The following is a 21,735-nucleotide window of genomic DNA, read 5'->3' as shown; positions in this document are numbered from 1 at the left end:
GTTTAGAGTTCTTCATATATTCTGGATATAATTCCTTCATCGGATGTATGTTTAGCAAAGTTCTACCTATCTGTTGTTTTTTTTTTTTTTTTTTTTTTTTTTGTATTTTTAGTAGAGACAGGGTTTCACCACGTTGGCCAGGCTGGTCTCAAACTCCTGACCTCAGGCGATCCATCCACCTCAGCTTCCCAAAGTGCTGGGATTACAGGCTTGAGCCACCATGCCCACCCTTAAAACCTATTTTTTTGCCTGACATTAAAATACCACTCCAGTTCTCTTATGCTTACTTTTTAAAATTTTTCAATAGGTTTTGGAGGAAGAGATGGTGTCTCGTTACATGAGTAAATTATTTAGTGGTGATTTCTGAGATTTTGGTGCACCCATCACTCAGTGTACCTTGTACCCAAGGTGTAGTCTTTTATCCCTTACCCCCCTTTCCCACAAGTCCCCAAAGTCCATTCTTATCATTCTTATGCCGTTGTGTCCTTATGCCTACGTGACCTTATGCTTTTGTATCATTCTATGCCTTTGTGTCCTCACAGCTTAGCTCCCACTTATGAGTGAGAAGGTATGTTTGGTTTTCCATTCCTGAGGTACTTAACTTAGAATAATGGTCTCCAATTCCATCCAGGTTGCTGCAAATGCCATTATTTCGTGCCTTCTTATGGCTGAGTAGCATTCCACAGTATACATATACCACATTTTCTTTATCCACTCATTGACTGATGGACATTTGGGCTGGTTCTATATTTTTGCAAATGTGAATTGTGCTGCTAAAACATGTATGTGCAAGTATCTTTTTCATATAACGACTTCTTTTCCTCTGGGTAAATCTACTTGTAGTTATTTAAGGAATCTCCACACAGTTTCCTATAACGGTGGTACTAGTTTATATTCCCACCAACACTGTAAAAGCGTTCCCTTTTCGCCATATCCACGTCAACATCTTTTTTTTTTTTTGAGACGGCTGGAGTGCAGTGGCGTGATCGTGTCTCACTGCAACCTCTGCCTCCCAGGTTCAAGCAATTCTCTGGCCTCAGCCTCATGAGTAGCTGGGACTACAGGAGCGTGACACCATACACAGCTATCTTTTGTATTTTTAGTAGATACAGCATTTCACCACGTTGGCCAGGCTGGTCTCGAACGCCTGACCTCAGGTGATCCACCTGGCTCAGCCTCCCAAAGTGCTGGGTTTACAGGCGTGAGCCACCGACCCAACCTCTTCTTTGATTTTTTGATTATGGCCATTCTTGCAGGAATAAGGTGGTATTGCATTGTGGTTTTGATTTGCATTTCCCTGATAATCAGTGATGTTGAGCATTTTTCTTCCCTATGTTTGTTGCCATTTGTGTATCTTCTTTTGAGAACTGTTTATTCATGTCCTTAGCCCACTTTTTGATGGGACTGTTTTTTTCTTGCTGATTTGAGTTCCTTGTAGATTCTGGATATTAGTCCTTCGTAGGATGCATAGATTGCAAAGATTTTCTCCCATTCTGTGGGCTGTTTACTCTGCTGATTACTTCTTTTGCTGTGCAGAAAATTTTTGTTTTACTTAAGTCCCATCTATTTATCTTTGTTTTTGTTGCATTTGCTTTTGGATTCTTGCTCATGAAGTCTTTGCCTAAGCCAACGTCTAGAAGGATTTTTCCAATGTTATCTTCTAGAAGTTTTATGGTTTTAGGTCTTGATTTTTGTATAATGTGAGAGATGAGGATCGTGTCATTCCCCTACATGTGGCTTGCCAATTATCCCAGCAACATTTGTTGAATAGGGTGTCCTTTCCCCACTTCACATTTTTGTTTGCTTTGTCGAAGATTAGTTGACTGTAAGTATTTGGCTTTATTTCTGCATTTTCTATTCTGTTCCATTGGTCTATATGCCTGTTTTTGTCCCAGTACCATGCTGTTTTGGTAACTATTGGCCTTCTAATATACTTTGAAGTTGGGTAATGTAATGCATCCAGATTTGGTTTTGTTGTTGTTTTTGAGACGAAGTCTCACTCTGTTGCCCAGGCTGGAGTACAGCGGTGTAATCTCGGCTCACTGCAACCTCTGCCTCCCAGGTTCAATAGATTCTCCTGCCTCAGCCACCCGAGTAGCTGGGATTACAGGTGCCCACCATCACGCCCAGCTAATTTTTTCTATTTTTAGTAGAGGGGGGTTTCACCATGTTGGCCAGGCTGGTCTCAAACTCCTGACCTCAAGTGATCCACCTGCCTTGGCCTCCCAAAGTGCTGGAATTACAGGCATGAGCCACTGTGCCTGGCCCAGATTTGTTCTTTTTGTTTAACCTTGCTTTGACTATGTGGGCTCTTTTTTGGTTCCACATGAATTTTAGGACTGTCTTTTCTAGTTCTGTGAAGAACGATGGTGGTATTTTGATGGGGATTGCATTGAATTTGTAGACTGCTTTAGGCAGTATGGTCATTTTCACAATACTGATTCTATCCATCCATGAGCATAGATATGTTTCCATTTGTTTGTGTCATCAATTATTTCTTTCAGCAATGTTTTGTAGTTCTCCTTGTAGAGGTCTGTCACCTCCTCAGTTAGGTATATTCCTAAGTTTTTTTTTTGCAGCTATTGTAAAAAAACGTTGAGTTATTGATTTCTCAGCTTGCTTGCTGTTGGTATACAGCAGGGCTACTGATTTATGTGCATTAATTTTGTATCTTGAAACTTTGCTGAATTCATTTACCAGTTCCAGGAGCTCTTTGGATAAATCTTTAGAGTTTTCTAGACATACAATCATGTTGTCAGCAAATAGCAACAGTTTGACTTCCTGTTTACTGGTCTGGATGCCCTTTATTTCTTTCTCTTGTCTCATTACTCTGGCTAGGACTTACGGTTACTATTTTCATGGTATATCTTTTCCCATCCTTTTACTTTCAACCTGTGTCTGTGGTTCTAAGGTGTGTTTCTTATAGACAGCATATAGTTGGGTCTTGCTTTTATGCAATTTGCAAATTTGTACCTTAGGCAATTCACACTTAATGCATTTAATAATTATTGATGTGCTCAGAACCATCCATGTCTGATTTTTCTTTTTTCTACGTCTCATATCTCCTTTGTTCCTGCTCTTCCTCCACTGCCTTTAACTGTTAAGTATTTTTATTAATATGTACCATTTTAATTTCTGTTGGGTTTTTTTGCCCAGAGGTGGCAGAAGAAATGCTGATTTTTAAAATTATGTTTTTGAGCTATTTTCTTAGTAGTTGCTCTCCAGATTACAATACATATCTTTATGATCTACTTTAAAGTAATACTAACTTAATTCCTGTAAAATATAGAAACTCTACTTAAATATATATTTCACTTCCCTTGTGCTGTTATTTTCATATATGACAATGTACAAAAATGCATTGTTATAATTGTGGTTTTACATAATCTTATTCTTTTATTGATGTTAGGAGAAGAAATGAGAAAGAATGTAGGTTTTTTTATATTTACTCACACATTTACCATTCCCAGACATTTCATTATCTCCTATAGATTTAAGATACTTTCTAATATCACTTTCTTTCAGCCTAGAAGATTTCATTTAGTTTTCTTGTCAGGTAAGTCTGCTGCCAATAAATTCTACTTTTTTTTTCCCCCCATCTGGGAATGTTCTTATTGACAGTTTTTTACATTCTCTCAGCACCCTGCCTTCTAGGGTTCAGTGCTTCTGATGAGAAGTCAGCCATTCATCATGTAATTGTTCTCCTGTATGAGTCACTTTTCTGTAGCTGTTTTTAAGATTTTCTCTTTGTCTTTCAACAGTTTAAATATGATGTGTCTAGGTGTGGATCTCTTTGTGTTTATTTTACTTGGAGTCCTTTGAGCTTCTTAGATCTCTAAAATGATTTTCACAAATTTAGGAAGTTTTTGGTCATTGTTTTATTTTGGGTGTGGTGCTCCTCACTTTGTTACATTCCTTTAATCTATTTTCAGACCACAGAAAGGATTTTGTCCAGCTTTATAGTTGCTTTCTGGGGATATGACTTGACCTCCTCATTCCATCATAATGGAAGTGAATCTTCTGATATTTCATTTTAATGCTTATTTTCTTTTCAACCTTTGTTTTTTTTTTCTTCGAGACGGAGTCTCGCTCTGTGGCCCAGGCTGGAGTGCAGTGGCCGGATCTCAGCTCACTGCAAGCTCCGCCTCCCGGGTTCCCGCCATTCTCCTGCCTCAGCCTCCCGAGTAGCCGGGACTACAGGCGCCCGCCACCTCGCCCGGCTAGTTTTTTATATTGTTAGTAGAGACGGGGTTTCACCGTGTTAGCCAGGATGGTCTCGATCTCCTGACCTCGTGATCCGCCCGTCTCGGCCTCCCAAAGTGCTGGGATTACAGGCTTGAGCCACCACGCCCGGCCCTCAACCTTTTGTTTTAAATGTCCACACTGATCACACAAAATGTGAAAGTGTTGTAAAATGTTAAAAATAAACACAAGCAGAAGATATTTTGATTAGTCTTTATAAAATGCTTCTACCCATTCTGGGTGTACAGCTTAATGGATTGTGTGTAAATCTGGTTTATAATATTAGGTTCTATCAGAGGACCTATAAATGTGAGAGTAGGAGAAAAGGAAAAGAAATAGGGCTGGGGGCAGTGGCTCACATCTGTAATTCCAGCACTTAGGCAGGCCGAGTCAAGTGGATAATTTGAGGTCAGGAGTTTGAGATCAGTCTGGCCAACATGGTGAAATCCCATCTTTACTAAAAATACAAAAAAAATTAGCTGGGCATGATGGCGCGTGCCTATAATCCCAGCTACTCGGGAGGCTGAGGCAGGAGAATCACTTGAGCCTGGGAGGCAGAGGTTGTGGTGAGCCGAGATTATACCACTGCACTCCAGTCTGGGCAACAGAGTGAGACCCTGTATCAAAAACAAACAGAAATAGGAAGGAAGACAAGAAAGTGGTTTAAAGGTACAAGGAGAGGAAGAAATCTCACCAAACATATGGGGTTACCAACCTGCGTGTAGTGGATAGTGAAAATGGCGTGGGATCTGCTGCTGGCCTCATGAACATGGGTGGCTGCTGTGATTCTGTGTATACAAGGAAAAACTGTTAGGACGAGGATTGTTCACACATGGTGGATTCTTAAGGATCTATAGGGAAAACAAAAAATGTTAGTGCTGAGGTTCACAGATGAGAATCATATTTAGTTCAGTTTCATAAAGAGGAATAGTCCAAAGAGGGCAGAAGCAGCACGTTAGGTGTTATCTGAGAATAAAACGGAGTGCAGCTTCATACTAAACTACACTGAAATTTTTTTTTTTAAGCAATAGAAGCAAAAATTCGAGTGTCAAGAGAAATGAAGACTAGAGCATTATCAACCTGGAAGAACAGGCCCAAGATAGACCCATTTTATTTTATTTTATTCTTTCACTTTATTTTATTCTTAGATCCATTTTAATAAGACAAGTGGATGTAGAGAGCTTGCTGAGAAGGTACCTCAAAGACAGAGAAGGTAAGTTTTGAATGAATATTCTGTTTAATCAAATTCTATTAATCAAATATTAATTCTACAGTGTCAGAAAGATCTTGGAAATGAGATCTCAAATCACATCAATATCATGCTTAAGCCAGGTAGAATTCATATCTCCCTTAGAAATCCATTACAGTGTTAACCTTCAAAGTCAGGAGAGGTTTTCCTTTATCTAAGAGCATCTCACTGTGTTCTGTTCTCAGAGGATCTGGAGAATTGAAGAAAAGGGTCAAAATCTAGAGGCTAGTCTCATGATTCAAGTCTGACACTGAAAAATCATGGAGCTCAGGGTATCCTGAAGACTAGAAGCAAGTGTCTCCAGGAGAATTCCATGAAGCTCAGGAGAATGTTAAATATAAATTTCTTCCTTTATGTTCAATTAACTTGGTCCTGATATTAACAGGATAAATAGCAGGCTCTATAGACTTTTTTATCCCAGGGAAAAAAGCCCTTTTTAGGGACATTTACTAGTAATATTCTAGGTATTTCATAGTAATTTATAACACGACTTGTTATTACAATTTACAATAGCTTTTAGGGGAATCTACAGCACCTGGTTATTCATATCAGATCCAAAACAGTCTTTCGGGGGGTTACCTTATAAGTATGCAAAACTAGAAAAAAAATGGTTTTCTGCAACTTTTACACTATATTCATCCTTATATCTATCAAACCTGAGGAGAGGACAATGCAGGTAAGAATCTTTTCTTCCAAATTTAGAAGCTCTAAACAAAGTAGAGTAACTTCCTTGGGCTTACTGCCTAATATTACTATGTCCAGAACAGATTCCAGCTTCATTACTAGTGAGAAGAGACTAAATCTTAGTTACCACCCCTTAACCTGGGAACACTACTGTTCTGGGAAGAGCCTCCTGGTTGTGAATACCTCTACACAGAGACAATTTTAAGTGTCATTATACACTCCCCAAAGGGAAATGGGAACACAGGATAGGAGTGTGAGGATAAAAGAATGATAGAAACAAACAAACCTGTTACCTGTTTGCAATTCCCTCCTCCAAGAGTCGGATTACTTGCTTGTAATTGGTAACTACATGTTGAGATAAACCTATCGGATTTGTGAAACAGAAAAAAGAATTAAATGAAATTTTTGGTAAAGTTTAACCTTTTCTTGTAAGTCTTTATCATTTCTATTTCATATTATTTAATAGACAAAAATGAGGGAATCTGGCCAAATTCATTCAGATAATAAATTAAATCAAGAAATATTTATTGGAAACTTCTTGTCAGGTATATGATAAGCTCTAGGAATATAGGTCTCTGCTCTCACAGGGATTATGGTCTATAATTCATATAGACCATATGCTAACAACAACTATAATTCCTTACAATTCTGCTATATAGGTTATAAGAACTGTTCTCATATATTACCTCATTTGGCCCTCACAAAGTCCCTGAGGTAGGCCAGTGTTGTTTTCCCCACAAGGTGGCAGACTCGGTTTGGCATACAAAATACACAGTACACTTGTCTCTGTCCTCCCACAGTTTACAATCATGGTTGGTAAGTTACACTACACAAGACAATATGGCCAAGGGCCACAGAAGTTGGAAAGATGATACATGAGGAGATCAGAGGTGTTGTCAGGGCAGGCTCTATAGAAGAAGTGAGACTTAAATTTAGCCACTATAGAATGGGGAGGCTTTAGATAGGTTAAGAGGAGCCTATGGGTATGAAAGTAAATCTTCATGGCTGGTTACTAACGAAGTCCCAAAGGCCTTCCCAACTGTTCTAGAGAATCTCTGTATTAGAGATTCAAAAACAAAGTAACTTCACGGGCTTATTACTAAATACAATTACACCAAAAATAACAAAGTAACATAAATGAAACCAACAAAAATAATAGTCAATAGAAAGCAATCCAAGAAAGACCCAGATACCGAAGCTACCAGGTCAATTTAAAAGTAACTCTGAAGGCTGGGTGCTGTGACTCATGCCTGTGATCCTAGTACTTTGGGAGGCTGAGGCGGGCAGACCTAAGGTCAGGGGTTTGAGACCAGCCTGGAGAACATGGAGAAACACTGTCTCTGCTAAAAATGCAAAATTAGCTGGGCGTAGTGGCGCAGGCCTGTAATCCCAGCTACTTGGGAGGCTGAAGCAGGAGAATCCCTTGAATCTGGGAGGCGGAGGTTGCGGAGAGTGGAGATCGCGCCATTGCACTCTAGCCTGGGTAACAGTCAAATTCTGTCTCAAAATAAAACAAGTGGGGTGGGGGGAGCGTCAGGCTCGGTGGCTCACGCCTGTAATCCCAGCACTTTGGGAGCCTGAGGCAGGTAGATCATGAGGTCAGGAGTTCCAAGACCAGCCTGGCCAAGATGGTGAAACCCCACCTCTACCAAAAAAAACAAAAAATTAGCCGGATGTGGTGGCAGGAGCCTATAGTCCAAGCTACTCAGGAGCCTGGGGCAGGAGAATCACTTGGACCCAAGAGGCAGAGGCTGCAGTGAGCCGAGATTTCACCATTGCACTCCAGCCTGGACAATAAGAGCAAAACTTCGTTTCAAAAAAAAAAAAAGTAACTCTGCTTACTATTTTCAAGGAGCTGAAAGACAAGATTGTAAACTTGGAAACTATAATGAAATAATAAAATGGATATCTGAGAAATAATACTGTAAGTGAAAATAAAAACTCAATATAAAGTTTAATAGCAGGTTAGACAAAGCTGAAGAAAGAATGAATGAACAAGAAGACAGATCAGAAACATACTCAAAATTTAGCACAGAGAGACAAAAGATTAAAAATATGGAGGCAGCCAGGTGCAGTGGCTCACGCCTGTAATCCCAACACTTTGGGAGGCTGAGGTGGGCAGATCACAAGGTCAGGAGTTCAAGACCAGCCTGACCAACATGGTGAACCCCCATCTCTAATGAAAATACAAAAATTAGCCAGGCATGGTAATGCATGCCTGTAATCCCAGCTACTTAGGTGGCTGAGGCAGGAGAATTACTTGAACCCGGGAGATGGAGGTTGCAATGAGACGAGATTGTGCCATTGCACTCCAGCCTGGGTGACAGAGCAAGACTCCATCTCAAAAAAAAAAAAAAAAAGAAAAATGGAGGATAGGTGTGGTAGTGCACACCTATAATCTCAGCTACTTGAGATTCTTGAGGCAAGAGGGTCCAAAACCAGTCTGGGCAACATTAGCAAGACTCCATGTCTAATTAATTAATTAATTAAATATAGAAGAAACGGTAAGACTCACAGAGTATACAGAGAATAGGCCTAACATGCCTGTAATTAGAGTCCCAAGAGAAGAATGGGGTAGAAGGAATATTATAAGCGGTAATGCTAGTGGAGGGAAGGGGGCGGGGGGAGGAAAGGTAATGGTTAAGAACTTTCCAAAACTGATACAAAGATCCAAAGCACAGGTTCAAAAATCCCAGCATGATTTTTTAAAATCCTGCATCTACCCCTAAGCAGATCATAATAAACTGTTCAAAGACTAAAGGAAAAATATTGAAAAAATTAGACTAAGAGAAGACTTCTCAGCAAAAACAGTGGAAAACAGAAGACAATGGTATAATTTTTAAAGACTAAAAGAAAATAACCATTAATTAAAAATTCTATACTCAGTGAACTTTACCTTCAAGAATAAGAAAAGCAGTCCAGGTGTTGTGGCTCATGCCTGTAATCCCAGCACTTTGGGAGGCCGAGGCTGGTGGATTACTTTAGGTCAGGAGTTCAAGATCAGCCTGGCCAACATGGTGAAACCCTGTCTCTACTAAAAGTACAAAAATTAGCCAGGCGTGGTAGCAGGCGCCTGTAATCCCAGCTACTCGGGAAGCTGACACAGCAGAATTGCTCGAACCCAGGAGGCGGAGGTTGCAGTGAGCCGAGATCACGCCACTGCACTCCAACCTGGGTGACAGAGAAAGACTCCATCTCAAACAAACAAACAAGCCAAAATAGAACTTGTCAATAGCAGATCTACACTAGAGGGAAAATGAGATTATTCTTGAAGTAGAAGGAACTCGGAGATAAAAGGTAGGATATTCTTTAAAAATTAAGAGCCATAAAAATGGCATTTAAGTCAAGAAGGGACAAACTGAGTTCAAGTCTTATAAGGTTTATTGCCTGGGAAGAAACAGAACAACCAGTAAATATTAGACTTTGATAAGTCAATGGTCTATGTTGTAATCTCTGGAGTGACCACCAGAATAGTAAGACAATGTGTAAATAATAAGCTAGTGGAGAAGAAATATGGAATGATTTTTTAAAGTTATCAAACCAAAAGACAAAGTAAAGAAAAAGGAACATAAAACAGGAAAGGTAAAGAGAAAACACAAAATAACAGATTTAAACCCAAATAAAATTAGTGATTACATTAAATGTAAGCAGACCACAATATCAAATTAGAAGACCAAAATTGTGATGAAACAAAGGTAAAACAAAGCAAAAGGAAAATTTTTTTAAATAAAAAACACATCTGAAATATATAAAGAAAACTGAAAGTAAAAAAGAAAAGAAGATAAAAATACAAACACTAACCCAAAGAAAGCTAGCTTAGTTAATGCCTGACAAAGTAGACTTTAAAGTAAAAGCATTACTAGAGATAAAGAAAAACCCTTCACAATGAAAAAAGGGTTCAATGAACCTGGAAGTTTTAACAATTCTAATTTCATATGCATGTAATAATAAAGCCTTAAAATATGTAAAACAAAAATTGGCAGAATTAAAAGGAGAAAAAGGCATCCATACTCATAGCAGGAAAGTTTAACTTGCCTTTCTTAGTATCTGTTAAAACAAGTGGAAAAACAGAATCAATACGGGCACAGAAGATTTGAACAAGTATCAAACCTGATAAATAGTAATATATAAACACCATGCCCAACAATTGTGTAATATACATGCTCTTCAAGCACACATGGAAAATTTACAAAAACTGGCCAATGTGCTAGGCTACAAACCAAACCATGCTATATATATTTCAAACTTTTTCATTATTATTATTCCTATTATTATCTGTTATGATGATCTGTGATCAGTAATCTTTGATGTTACTATTATAATTGTGTTGGTACACCAAGAACCTTGCCCGTATAGAAAAGCGAACTTAACTGATAAATGTGTATGTTCTGACTGTTCCACCAACCAACCTTTCCCCTGCCTTTCTCGCTCTACTCAGGCCTCCCTATTCCCTGAGACACAACAATACTGAAATTAGGCCAATTAATAACCCTACAATGGCCTTTAAGTGTCCAAGTGAAAGAAAGAGTCTCTCATTTTAAATCAAAAGCTAGAAACGCTAAAGTTTAGCAAGGAAGGCGGGTTGAAAGCCAAGAAAGGCTGAAAGCTAGGCCTCTTGTGCCCAACAGTTGGCCAGGCTGTGAACGCAAAGGAAAAGTTCTTGAATGAAATTAAAAGTGCTACTCCTTGAACACATGAATGATAAGAAAACAAAACAGTCTTCTTGATGATATGAAGAAAGTTTTTACAGTATGGTTAGAAGATCAAACCATCACAACATTCTCCTAAGCCAGAGACTAATCCAGAGCAAAGCCCTGATTTCCTTCAATGCTATGAAGGCTGAGAGAAGTGAGGAAGCTGCAGAAGAAAAGTTGGAGCTGGCAGAGGTTGGTTCAAGAGGTTTAAGGAAATAAGCTTCTCAGTAACATGGAAGTGCAAGGTGAAGCAAGCAAGTGCTGACAGAGAAGCTGTAACGAGTTATCCAAAAGATACAGCTAAAGCTAAGATAATGAAGGTAGCTACCCTAAACAACAGAATTTCAATGTAGACAAATCAGGCTTCTACTGGAAAAAGGTGTCATCTAGGATTTTCAGAGCTAGAAAGAAGCGGCTAATGTCTGGTTTCAAAGCTTCAAAAGACAGGCTGATTCTCCTGTTAGGGGCTAAGGTAGCTGATGACTTTATTTTATTATTATTATTAGTAGTAGTAGTAGTAGTAGTAGTACTATTATTTGAGATGGAGTTTCACTCTTTGTTCACTAGGCTGGAGTGCAGTGGCACAATCTTGGCTCACTGCAACCTCTGCCTCCCAGGTTCAAGCGATTCTCCTGCCTTAGCCTCCCGAGTAGCTGGAATTACAGGTGCACGCCACCACGTCTGGCTAATTTTGGCATTCTTAGTAGATATGGGGATTTCACCATGTTGGCCAGGCTAGTCTCGAACTCCTGATCTCAGGTGATCCACCCACCTCAACCTCCCAAAGTGCTGGCATTACAGGCATGAGCCACCACGCTCGGCCACTGGTGACTTTAAAATGAAGCCATTATCACTCTGAAAATCCTAAGGCCAGGTTGGGCGTGGTGGCTCACAGCTGTAATCCCAAAACTTTGGAAGGCCAAGGCAGGTGGATCTCTTGAGCCCACGAGTTCAAGACCAGCCTGGGCAACATGGTGAAACCCTGTCTCCACAAAAGACACAAAAAATTAGCCAGCTATGGTAGCGCATGGGTGGGAAAATGAATCACATGAGCCTGGGAAGTTGAGGCTGCAGTGAGCTGTGATCACGCCACTGCACTCCAGATGGGGTGATAGAGCAAGACCCTCCCTCTCTCAAAAAAAAAAAAAAATCCTAAGGCCCTTAAGATTCATGCTAAATCTACTGTGCCTGTGCCCTATAAATGGAACCATAAAGCCTGGATGACAGCATATCTGCTTACAGTAAGCCCACTGTTGAGAACTACTGCTCAGAAAAAAAGATTATTTTCAAAATATTACTGCTCGTTGACAGTGTTCCTGGTCACCCAAGGGCTCTCTTGGAGAAGTACAAGAAGGATAATGTTGTTTTCATGCTTGCTAACATAACATCTGTTCTATGGCCCATGGACCAAGGAGTCCTTTCGACTTTGATAATTTAAGAAATACATTTCATAAACCTATAGCTGCCATAGTGATTCCTCTGATGGATCTGGGCAAAGTCCACTGGAAACTTTCTGGAAAGAATTCACCATTCTAGATGGCATTAAGGATATTCATGACTCATGAGAGGAGCTCAAAATATCAACATTGAGGGGCTTGGAAGAAGTTGGTTCCAACCCTCATGAATGACTTTAAGGGGTTCAAGACTTTGGTGGAGGAAGTAATTCCAGAGTGGTGGAACTATCAAGAGAAGCAGAATGAGAAGAGGAGCCTGAAGATGTGACTGAATTGCCAATCTCAGGATCAAATGTGAATGCAGGATGGGTTGCTTCCTATGGATGAGCAGAAAAAGTGGTTTCTTGAGATGGAAGCTACTCCTGATGAAGATGCTGTGAATATTGTTGAAATGACAAAAAAAAAAAAAAAGAAACAGAGTATTACAGAAACTTAGTTGATAAAGAAGTGTCAGGATTTGAGAGGACTGACTCCAACTCTGAAATAAGTTCTACTGTGAGTAAAATGCTATCAAACAGCATTTTACACTACAGAAAAAGTTTTCATGAAAGGAAGAGTCAATTATGTAACAAACTCCATAAGTTGTTTTAAGAAATTGCCGGCCGGGCGCGGTGGCTCAAGCCTGTAATCCCAGCACTTTGGGAGGCCGAGACGGGTGGATCACGAGGTCAGGAGATCGAGACCATCCTGGCTAACACGGTGAAACCCCGTCTCTACTAAAAATACAAAAAAACTAGCCTGGCGAGGTGGCAGGCGCCTGTAGTTCCAGCTACTCAGGAGGCGGAGCTTGCAGTGAGCTGAGATCCGGCCACTGCACTTCAGCCTGGGCGACAGAGCGAGACTCCGTCTCAAAAAAAAAAAAAAAGAAAAAGAAATTGCCACAGCCATCCAAACCTTCAGCAATCAGTAAACTGATCAGTCAGCAGCCATCATCATTAAGGAAAAATCCTGCACCAGCAAAGAGATTATGACTCACTGAAGGCTCAGGTAACCACTAGCATTTTTTAGCAATAAAGTATTTTTAAATTAAGGTATGTACATTTTTAATACATAATGCTACTTTGTACTTAATAAAATATAGCATAAATATAACTTTTATATGCACTGGGAAATGAAAACATCTGTGTTTTTATTTTGATTTTTGCTTTACTGTGATACTCACTTTGTGGTGGCCTGGAATCAAACTTGCAATATATCCAAAGCATGTCTGCATACATGTTGTTTTAGGTGAAATTATATGGAGCATGTTCTTTGAACTCAATACTATTAAACTAGATACCTATAACCAAAATACAACTAGAAAATCCCTGAGTGTTAAAAAATAAAGAAATTCACTTCTAAACCCATGGGTGCACATCTGTAGTCCCAGCTATGCAGGAGGCTAAGGTAGGAGAATCGCTTGAACCCAGGAGGCAGAGGTGCAGTGACCCAAGATCACGCCACTGCACTCCAGCCTGGTGACAGAGGGAGACTCTGTTTAAAAAACAAAACAAAACAAAACAAAACAAAAAAATGAGAGGCCAGGTGCAGTGGCTCATGCCTGTAATCTCAGCACTTTGGGAGGCCAAGGCGGGTGTATCACCTGAGGTCAGGAGTTCGAGACCAGCCTGACCAATAAGGTAAAACCCCATCTCTACTAAAAATACAAAAATTAGCCAGGCATGGTGGTGCGTGCCTGTAATCCCAGCTACTTAGGGGGCTGAGGCAGCAGAATTGCTTGAACTAGGAGGCGGAGGTTGCAATGAGCCGATATCCTACCACTGCACTCCAGCCTGGGTGACAGAGTAAAAAACAAAATCAAAAACAATAAAAGGGTAACTTTGATGAAGTAATTTTATATCTGTTGAATCTAGTAAAGAAGATTCGGGGCTTGTAATTAAGACATTGCTTTCATTCATTTTTCTAGTAATTCATCCTTATTTTATTTTATAAATGTATTAGTATGCCAAAGATTGGAATTAAAAAAAAAAACAAAAAACTGGTTCTTCTAGCCTGGGCAACATAGCAAGACCCCCATCTCTAAAAGAAAAAAACAAAAAACAGCTGGCACGATGACACATGTCTGTAGTATCAGCTACTTGGGAGGCTGAGGTAGGAGGACTGCCTGAGACCAGGAGTTTGAGGCTGCAGTGAGTCACAATCGTGCCACTGCACTCCAGCCTGGGTGACAGTGTGAGACTCTGATCCAAAAGCAAAACACTACCACAAAAAAAACTGGTCCTTCACCACAGTTCGAGAAGCATATAGAATATCTCTTAAAAATAATCAGTATTGCAAATATATTACTTAATGGTAAAATGGTGAAGCTTTCCTCTGAGAACAAGACTGTCACCACTTTTATTTACTACTGTACTAGAGGTCCTAGTTTATGCAGAAAGGCAAGAAAAAAAAAAGGCACAAGAACTAAATGGTTGGGGTTAGGAGGAAACTCCTGTGACTTACAGATTGAGTATACAGGAAATAGAGAATTTTTCTCAAGTTCCAACTACCTACCTCTTGGTTTGCATCTGTACCTTTACATTAAAATAAAGACCACAGTGAAAATACAGTACTGTCTTTGTCTTACTTAGATATCAGTTTAGATCCTATAACCACTGGCCTCTTATGTGTGCTTTGGGCAGGCCGTTGTGCATTTCAGATTTCAACTTAATCTCTCATCTAATTAATAAACTTTTTAATGGAAAGGCTACTCCTTTCCTTTCTTCGGATTTAGGTAGCTATCAAGGTCCATCTCACAATTCTGAACTGGAACTGCAAGTTCTTTAAGGGCTTATATTTTCATATTTCCCATGGCACCCGGAATACTATAGGCATCTTGTAGGTACTCAATAAATTTCTGTAGAATTGGTTTCAAGCCAGAAACCACTTTCCACTTTAAAGTCATATTCACAGAATGGATGAGCCTTAAGACAGAAGGACGGGCAGATAGATAAGATATATATACATATATATCAATAAAAAAAGAAAACATTTTTTAAAAAAAAGTTTACTAAGATCTCATCAGAGGGTGGTGATGGGAATAACGTAGTTCAGTGTGACTACTCAGGGTCCTAGCTTCCAAGGCGGGTTCTATACTATTTCAGCTCATGGCTCCTTCACTAAGAAATGTCCACCAGTATTTGTAAAGGTTTAAGAATGTCCAGAGTGGTTCAAGAAACTTGTGACACAGAATCTAAGAGATTTTTCACTGGTTTAGAATTTAGCATTTCTTACCTCCTTCCCCTTAAGGGTTCACTCCATAAAGGTATTCAAAAGTGTCCCGAACTTTGCACCATGAACCTTGAGATTTGAGTCCTGATCCTGTCATTGACGCTGGACATATGACCCAAGCTGTATGACCTTGCAAGAATCATATTTTCTGGGTTGCAGACACTATGCCAATCAAATAATCTAGGATCCTAGGCCTCTCTCTAGGCTCTTGATGTTCAGGATTCTGTTCCATTCCTCTCTTCCAGTCCAGTGCCAGTTTCCCAGTTTAAATTCTGTCCCAACTCTAGCTGTGTGACTTTGGGAACAACCCTTAACTTTCTCCAGATTTCACTGTTTTCTGTATAACGCGGATATCTGAACTATGTCTGAGTTCTCTTCTGGTTACTCCTCCCACACGTACACACACACTTTTTTTTTTGAGACGGAGTCTTGCTCTGTCACCAGGCTGGAGTGCATGCAGCTGAGCGATCTCGGCTCACTGCAACCTCCGGCCTCCTGGGTTCAAGCAATTCTCCTGCCTCAGCCTCCCGAGTAGCTAAGGACTACAGGTATGTGCCACCATGCCCCGCTAATTTTTTGTATTTTTAGTAGAGACAGGGTTTCACCATGTTGGCCAGGATGGTCTCAATCTCCTGACCTCGTGATCTGACTGCCTAAGCCTCCCAAAGTGTTGGGATTACAGGCGTGAGCCACCACACCCAGCCCACACAGACTTTTAAGATGAGAAGTTTGATACCACTGCATCGACTCATGGTCTGCCTTGAAAGTATTGCTTTACACAGATATGTATACCCACAGAGTTTTAAGAGCAAACTTAAACTGGTTACAGAGTTTTACAGAGCAAACTTAAACTGGTTCCTAGCAAGGGAAATGGTATTTTTGTTGTTGTTTCTAAGCTGCCATTTATGATTAAACATTTGGGGAAAGACACAGGTAGCAGAATCAGTCACTGGCATACCTATTGTATCATCCATTTGCCATGCCCTGACCAGAGAACAGAAGCTCTTGATTGTTCATGTCCTGCTCCTTATCAGGATTTAAATTAGCATACTACAGCCAGGCACACTGGCTCATATCTATAATCCTAGCACTTTAGGAAGCTGAGGTGGGAGGATCACTTGGGGCCAGGAGTTCAAGACCAGCCTGGGCAACATAGTGAGATCCCATCTCTACAGCAAATTTAAAAATTAGCTGCCTAGGTGCACGCCTGTAGCCCTAGCTACTTGGGAGACAAGGGGCGGAAGGATCACTTGAGCCCAGGAGTTCAGGTTGCAGGGAGCTATGATTGCATCACTGCATTCCAGCTTGGGCTACAGAATAAGACCTTGTGGCTAAAAAAATAAATGAAAAATAAACTAGCATACTGCTATAGGAACATAAAATGTATATATTACTTTTTTTTGTTTTGGTTTTTTCTGAGATGGAATCTCGTTCTGTCGCACAGGCTGGAGTGCAGTTGTGCGATCTCGGCTCATTGCAAGCTCTGCCTCCCGGGTTTAAGTGATTCTCCTGCCTCAGCCTCCCGAGTAGCTGGGATTACAGGTATGCGCCACCACACCCAGCTAATCTTTTGTATTTTTAGTAGAGACAAGGTTTCACCATGTTGGCCAAGCTGGTCTTGAACTCCTGACCTCCAGCAATTCACCCACCTCAGCCTCCCAAAGTGTTGGGATTACAGGCATACGCCATTGTACCTGGACGATGTATTAACTCTTATAAGTGGCCTGGAAGGGTAAAAACTTCGCCCATAAAATAACCCAACTATTGCTACTTAATAGCAGGATCTACCTTAATGATATAAGACAGATGGTACCAAGCACCAAACATCAGTACTTGGTTAGGAAACACATCAAATCCTACTCCATGTCTGATGTCTGACTTCGCCCTATCTCTCCTACCTACTGACTACCACCACCAATGGAAGAGAAAGGGGACTGGTTTACCAGGGAACCAGTAGAGGCTCTGCTATATCAGGCGCCTGAAGATCCCACCACATTCCCTACAGTTTTCCCTCTCATTCACCATGCTTTAGCCACACTGGCCCCTTGAAAACACCAAGCCTTCTCCCAGGGCTCTAGTCCATTCCACTCCCTCTTCCTGAAACACTTCTCACCTTGTTACATCATTCTTCACATGACTATACTCCTTTCAGGTCTCAGCTTAAATGTTTCCTCCTCAGAGAAGCTCTTCCTGATCACCCCATAAAGGTGGGTCACCAACACTTTCCAATGCTCTTTGCCACTGACATCTATTTATTTATTAGCCTTTATCACTACTTGTAATTGTTTGTTTCCTGACTCACACCCACTAGATTGTAAGCTTGTCTGAGGGCAGGACCATGTCTTCTCTATTTGTCAATACGTATTCAGTGTCTAGTACAGTAGTTGGCACACAATAAGTGTTCATTACACATATGTTCAATGGATTAGTGAACATTAGGAGAGCTTCCCAGGCTTCAGTTTGGTTTCAGATCTCCAGCACCACAGTAGCTCACCTTGTACATAGGGCCCCATCTCTGGATGCTCCCTGACCCGCAGGGTATAGGGCTTTTTTTGACCAGATTGCTTCAACAGATCCCGCACCCGTTCATTATAGATTTCTAGAAAACTAGACAGAAGTAGAAAAAGGCAACATAATTATATTTTGAAAAAAAGTAGAAACAATACTGAGCTAAAAATCAGGAGGTCTTAGTTCCTGTTCTAGCTCCACCTCTAACATTCTAAGGCACTGATCAAGCCAAGGTTCCCCCTTGAGTCTCTTTCCATACATATACAAAAGTGGTTTTTTTTTAATTGTATTTTTATTTTTGAGACAGAGTCTCACTCTATCTCACAGGCTGGAGTGCAGTGGAACAATCTCGGCTCACTGCAACCTCCGCCTCCCAGATTCACAACACCCGGCCACAGAGGTTGTTTCTTGAGTGAGTTTCAAACATGACCCTTGAGCTCTATTGTTCTGTGAAGGCATCTCAAGGGCTACTTGACAGCCAGGGTCAGCTGGGCCACAGAAGGAAAGACCTGCTTGTTAAGTTTATGGGTAGGAAATTAAGTTTTCAACAACCAAGGGCCTAAGTATGTTTCTCAGCTCTTGTACTGCAAGATATTTCTTCTGTGGCTTTTCTCCATCCCTGTGGTGACTCTGGAAGCAAAGAGAGGACAGCTGAACACGGCAGAATGTGGAGTGGAAGGAGAACTACTGTAGGTCCCAGAGGTTGGTAGGTTCTTACCTTACTTTTATCCTACAGGAGGAAGGCAGTGAGGCACAGTCTTTCTGCCTGATGAAGAGACCCTGCACAAACCAGAGGGTTGGGGTTTCATTGTAGGAACTGTACAGAGACCTACTTTGAGAGGACCCAGCCAAAAGATAGTGTATACCTCACATATCCGTGGTGTCAGCCCAACAGAGGCCTGGAGAACAGAAGAAAGGAAAGCATTATTGTTTGCTCAAGATGATGCTCTCCCCCACCAAATACCCAGGAACCATCCTCAGCATGGGGGATGGGTGCCTGGACTCCTTGTGCTAGCCTCTTCACTTCACGCAGTTTCACTGGAGAATATAGAAGACTTTTATGTGCCAGTGCTCCGAGAGACACTCATGGAAGAAATGCACCAGATGAGAGGCATATGTATCACCATAAAAAGGAGACGAGGAGGCCGGGTGTGGTGGCTCACGTCTGTAATCCCAGCACTTTGAGAGGCCGAGGCAGGCAGATCACGAGGTCAGGAGATCGAGACCATCCTGGCTAACACGTGAAACCCCGTCTCTACTAAAATATAAAAAAAATTAGCCGGGCGTGGTGGCGGGCACCTGTAGTCCCAGCTACTCGGGAGGCTGAGGCAGGAGAATGGCGTGAACAAGGGAGGTGGAGCTAACAGTGAGCTGAGATGACGCTACTGCACTCCAGCCTGGGTGCAAGACTCTGTACCTGGAGCAAGACTCTGATTTAAAAAAAAAAAAAAGAAGAAGGAAAAGAGAAGCCAGCACACCCAGTTACCTGCTTTTATGCAATGAAGGTTACATTATTCTTGGATAAAAACACTTTACCAATGTTCCTCCTAGACTCCCTACACCTGGGGATTGGAGTATATGAGTATTCAAAATACACATTTAGACCAGGTGTGGTGGCTCACCCCTGTAATCCCAGCACTTTGGGAGGCTGAGGTGGGTGGATCACTTGAGCTCAGGAGTTAGAGACAAGCCTGGGCAACTTGCGGAGACCCTATCTCTGGCTAATACAAAAAAAAATAGCCTGGTATGGAGGCGTGTGCCTATGGTCTCAGCTACTCAGGAGACTAAGGTGGGAGGATCACTTGAACCCAGGAGGCAGAGGCTGCAGTGAGCTGAGATTGCACCACTGCACTCCAACCTGGGTAACAGAGACCCCATCTCAAAAACAAAACAAAACAACAAAAACAACAACAACAACAAAACACATTTAGAAAGAGGTAGTTTGGTCATCTTGCATCCAGTGCTAACTTGCACTCGATTAAGGGCTTTATACTTTTGGTTTAGTGGCCAATTTCTTCTTTTTTTTTAATTATTATTTTTTTGAAATAGAGTTTCACTCTTGTTGCCCAGGCTGGAGTGCAATGGCACAATCTCGGCTCACTTCAACCTCCATCTCCCGAGTTCAAGCAATTCTCCTGCCTCAGCTTCCCGAGTAGCTGGGAGTACATCACACCTGGCTAATTTTTGTATTTTTAATAGAGACGGGGTTTCACCATGTTGGCCAGGCTGGTCTAGAACTCCTGAGCTCAGGTGATCCACCCGCCTCAGCCTCCCAAAGTGCTGGGATTACAGGTGTGAGCCAACGCACCCAGCCCCAGTTCTTTTAATGTCAAATACTGTGAAATCACACTAAACACAGGACAAAGTGAGCAATGAGCTAGGCCCAAGGCATCAGGGATAATCATCTAAGAGGAATCATGTTCTATAGAATGTTCCTGTGTAGTATTTATTTGTTACCCACCTAACAGGATATATATATACTTTTAGAGACAGGGTCTCTATCTATCTATCTATCTATCTATTTATTTATTTATTTATTTTTTGAGACGAAGTCTCACCCCATTGCCCAGGTTGGAGTGCAATGGTACAATCTCAGCTTACTGCAACCTCAGCCTCCCGAGTTCAAGTGATTCTCATGCCTCAGCCTCCCAGATAGCTGGGATTACAGGTGCGTGCCACCACATCTGGCTAATTTTTGTATTTTTAGTAGAGACTTGGTTTCACCATATTGACCAGGCTGGCCTTGAACTCCTGACCTTGTGATCCGCCCACCTCAGCCTCCCAAAGTGCTGGGATTACAGGAATGAGCCACCGCACCCAGCTGAGACAGGGTCTCTTACTCTGTTGTCCAGGCTGGAGTACAGCGGCAAGATCATGGCTGATCACTGCAACCTCAACCTCCCAGGCTGAAGCCATCCTCCCACCTCAGCCTCCTAAGTAGCTGGGACCACAGGCATGTGCCCCCACACCCGGCTAATTTTTGTATTTTTTATAGAGATAGGGTCTCCCTATGTTGCCCAGACTGTTGGCTCAAATTCCTGGGCTTAAGAGATCTTTCTGCCTCAGCCACCCCAAAGTGTTGAGATTATAGGTGTGAACCACTGCACCTGGCACCCCGACCAGGATACTTCTAAACCCAAAACAAAAAGGTATTCTTAAGGAACTCTGCCCTCCTGATTTTCTGCGATAAAGGAAGGCTCTCATTAAATCCTATATACTTTTGAAAGCCCCCGGCTCAGGAACTAGTTCTCCTGCTTTCTTCTAATACACAGATCTAACACATGTAGGCTTGGAGCTTGGCCACAATAATCAAATCTCTGCACAGCTCTAGCCTGCACTTAAGATTTAGTCCAGGTCTTGTCCACAACAAAGGTGCAAAACAGCTTCAAATAACGAACCTGGAGATAACAAGAAATTCAGTAGGACTGACGAGAACTGCTTTGTTGAAGGGAGCTGTAAAATTCTAACGCTCTTCAGGGTTTAATAAAAAGGGGTTAATTATTCAAAGTTTACCTTCCAATTACCTTCCTGAAAATTTTTTTTTTTTTTTTTTTTTTTTTGAGACGGAGTTTCACTCTTGTTGCCCAGGCCGGAGTGCAATGGCATGATCTCAGCTCACCACAACCTCTGCCTCCCGGGTTCAAGTGATTTGTGATTCTCCTGCCTCAGCCTCCCGAGTAGCTGGGATTACAGG

At 41.4% G+C, this 21,735-nt stretch overlaps 1 protein-coding gene across 1 annotated transcript in view; it reads right to left on the bottom strand.

Annotated features, from left to right (window-relative positions):
* The window catches only part of LOC105511119 (stAR-related lipid transfer protein 9-like), a 121,810-nt gene that overhangs the window by 34,256 nt on the left and 65,819 nt on the right, over nt 1-21,735 (bottom strand). The window contains exons 2-6 of the mRNA XM_011941201.1: nt 18,908-18,940; nt 18,760-18,821; nt 18,028-18,140; nt 6,469-6,538; nt 4,958-5,030 (exon numbers count right to left, since the gene is read on the bottom strand). Of these exons, the coding sequence (XP_011796591.1) occupies nt 4,958-5,030; nt 6,469-6,538; nt 18,028-18,140; nt 18,760-18,821; nt 18,908-18,940 (351 nt within the window). The remainder of the gene's footprint in view (nt 1-4,957; nt 5,031-6,468; nt 6,539-18,027; nt 18,141-18,759; nt 18,822-18,907; nt 18,941-21,735) is intronic.

Source organism: Colobus angolensis, unplaced genomic scaffold (genome assembly GCF_000951035.1).
Source record: "Colobus angolensis palliatus isolate OR3802 unplaced genomic scaffold, Cang.pa_1.0 Scaffold199, whole genome shotgun sequence".
Lineage (NCBI taxonomy): Eukaryota > Metazoa > Chordata > Mammalia > Primates > Cercopithecidae > Colobus > Colobus angolensis.
This window is presented reverse-complemented; position numbering and strand designations above follow the sequence as displayed.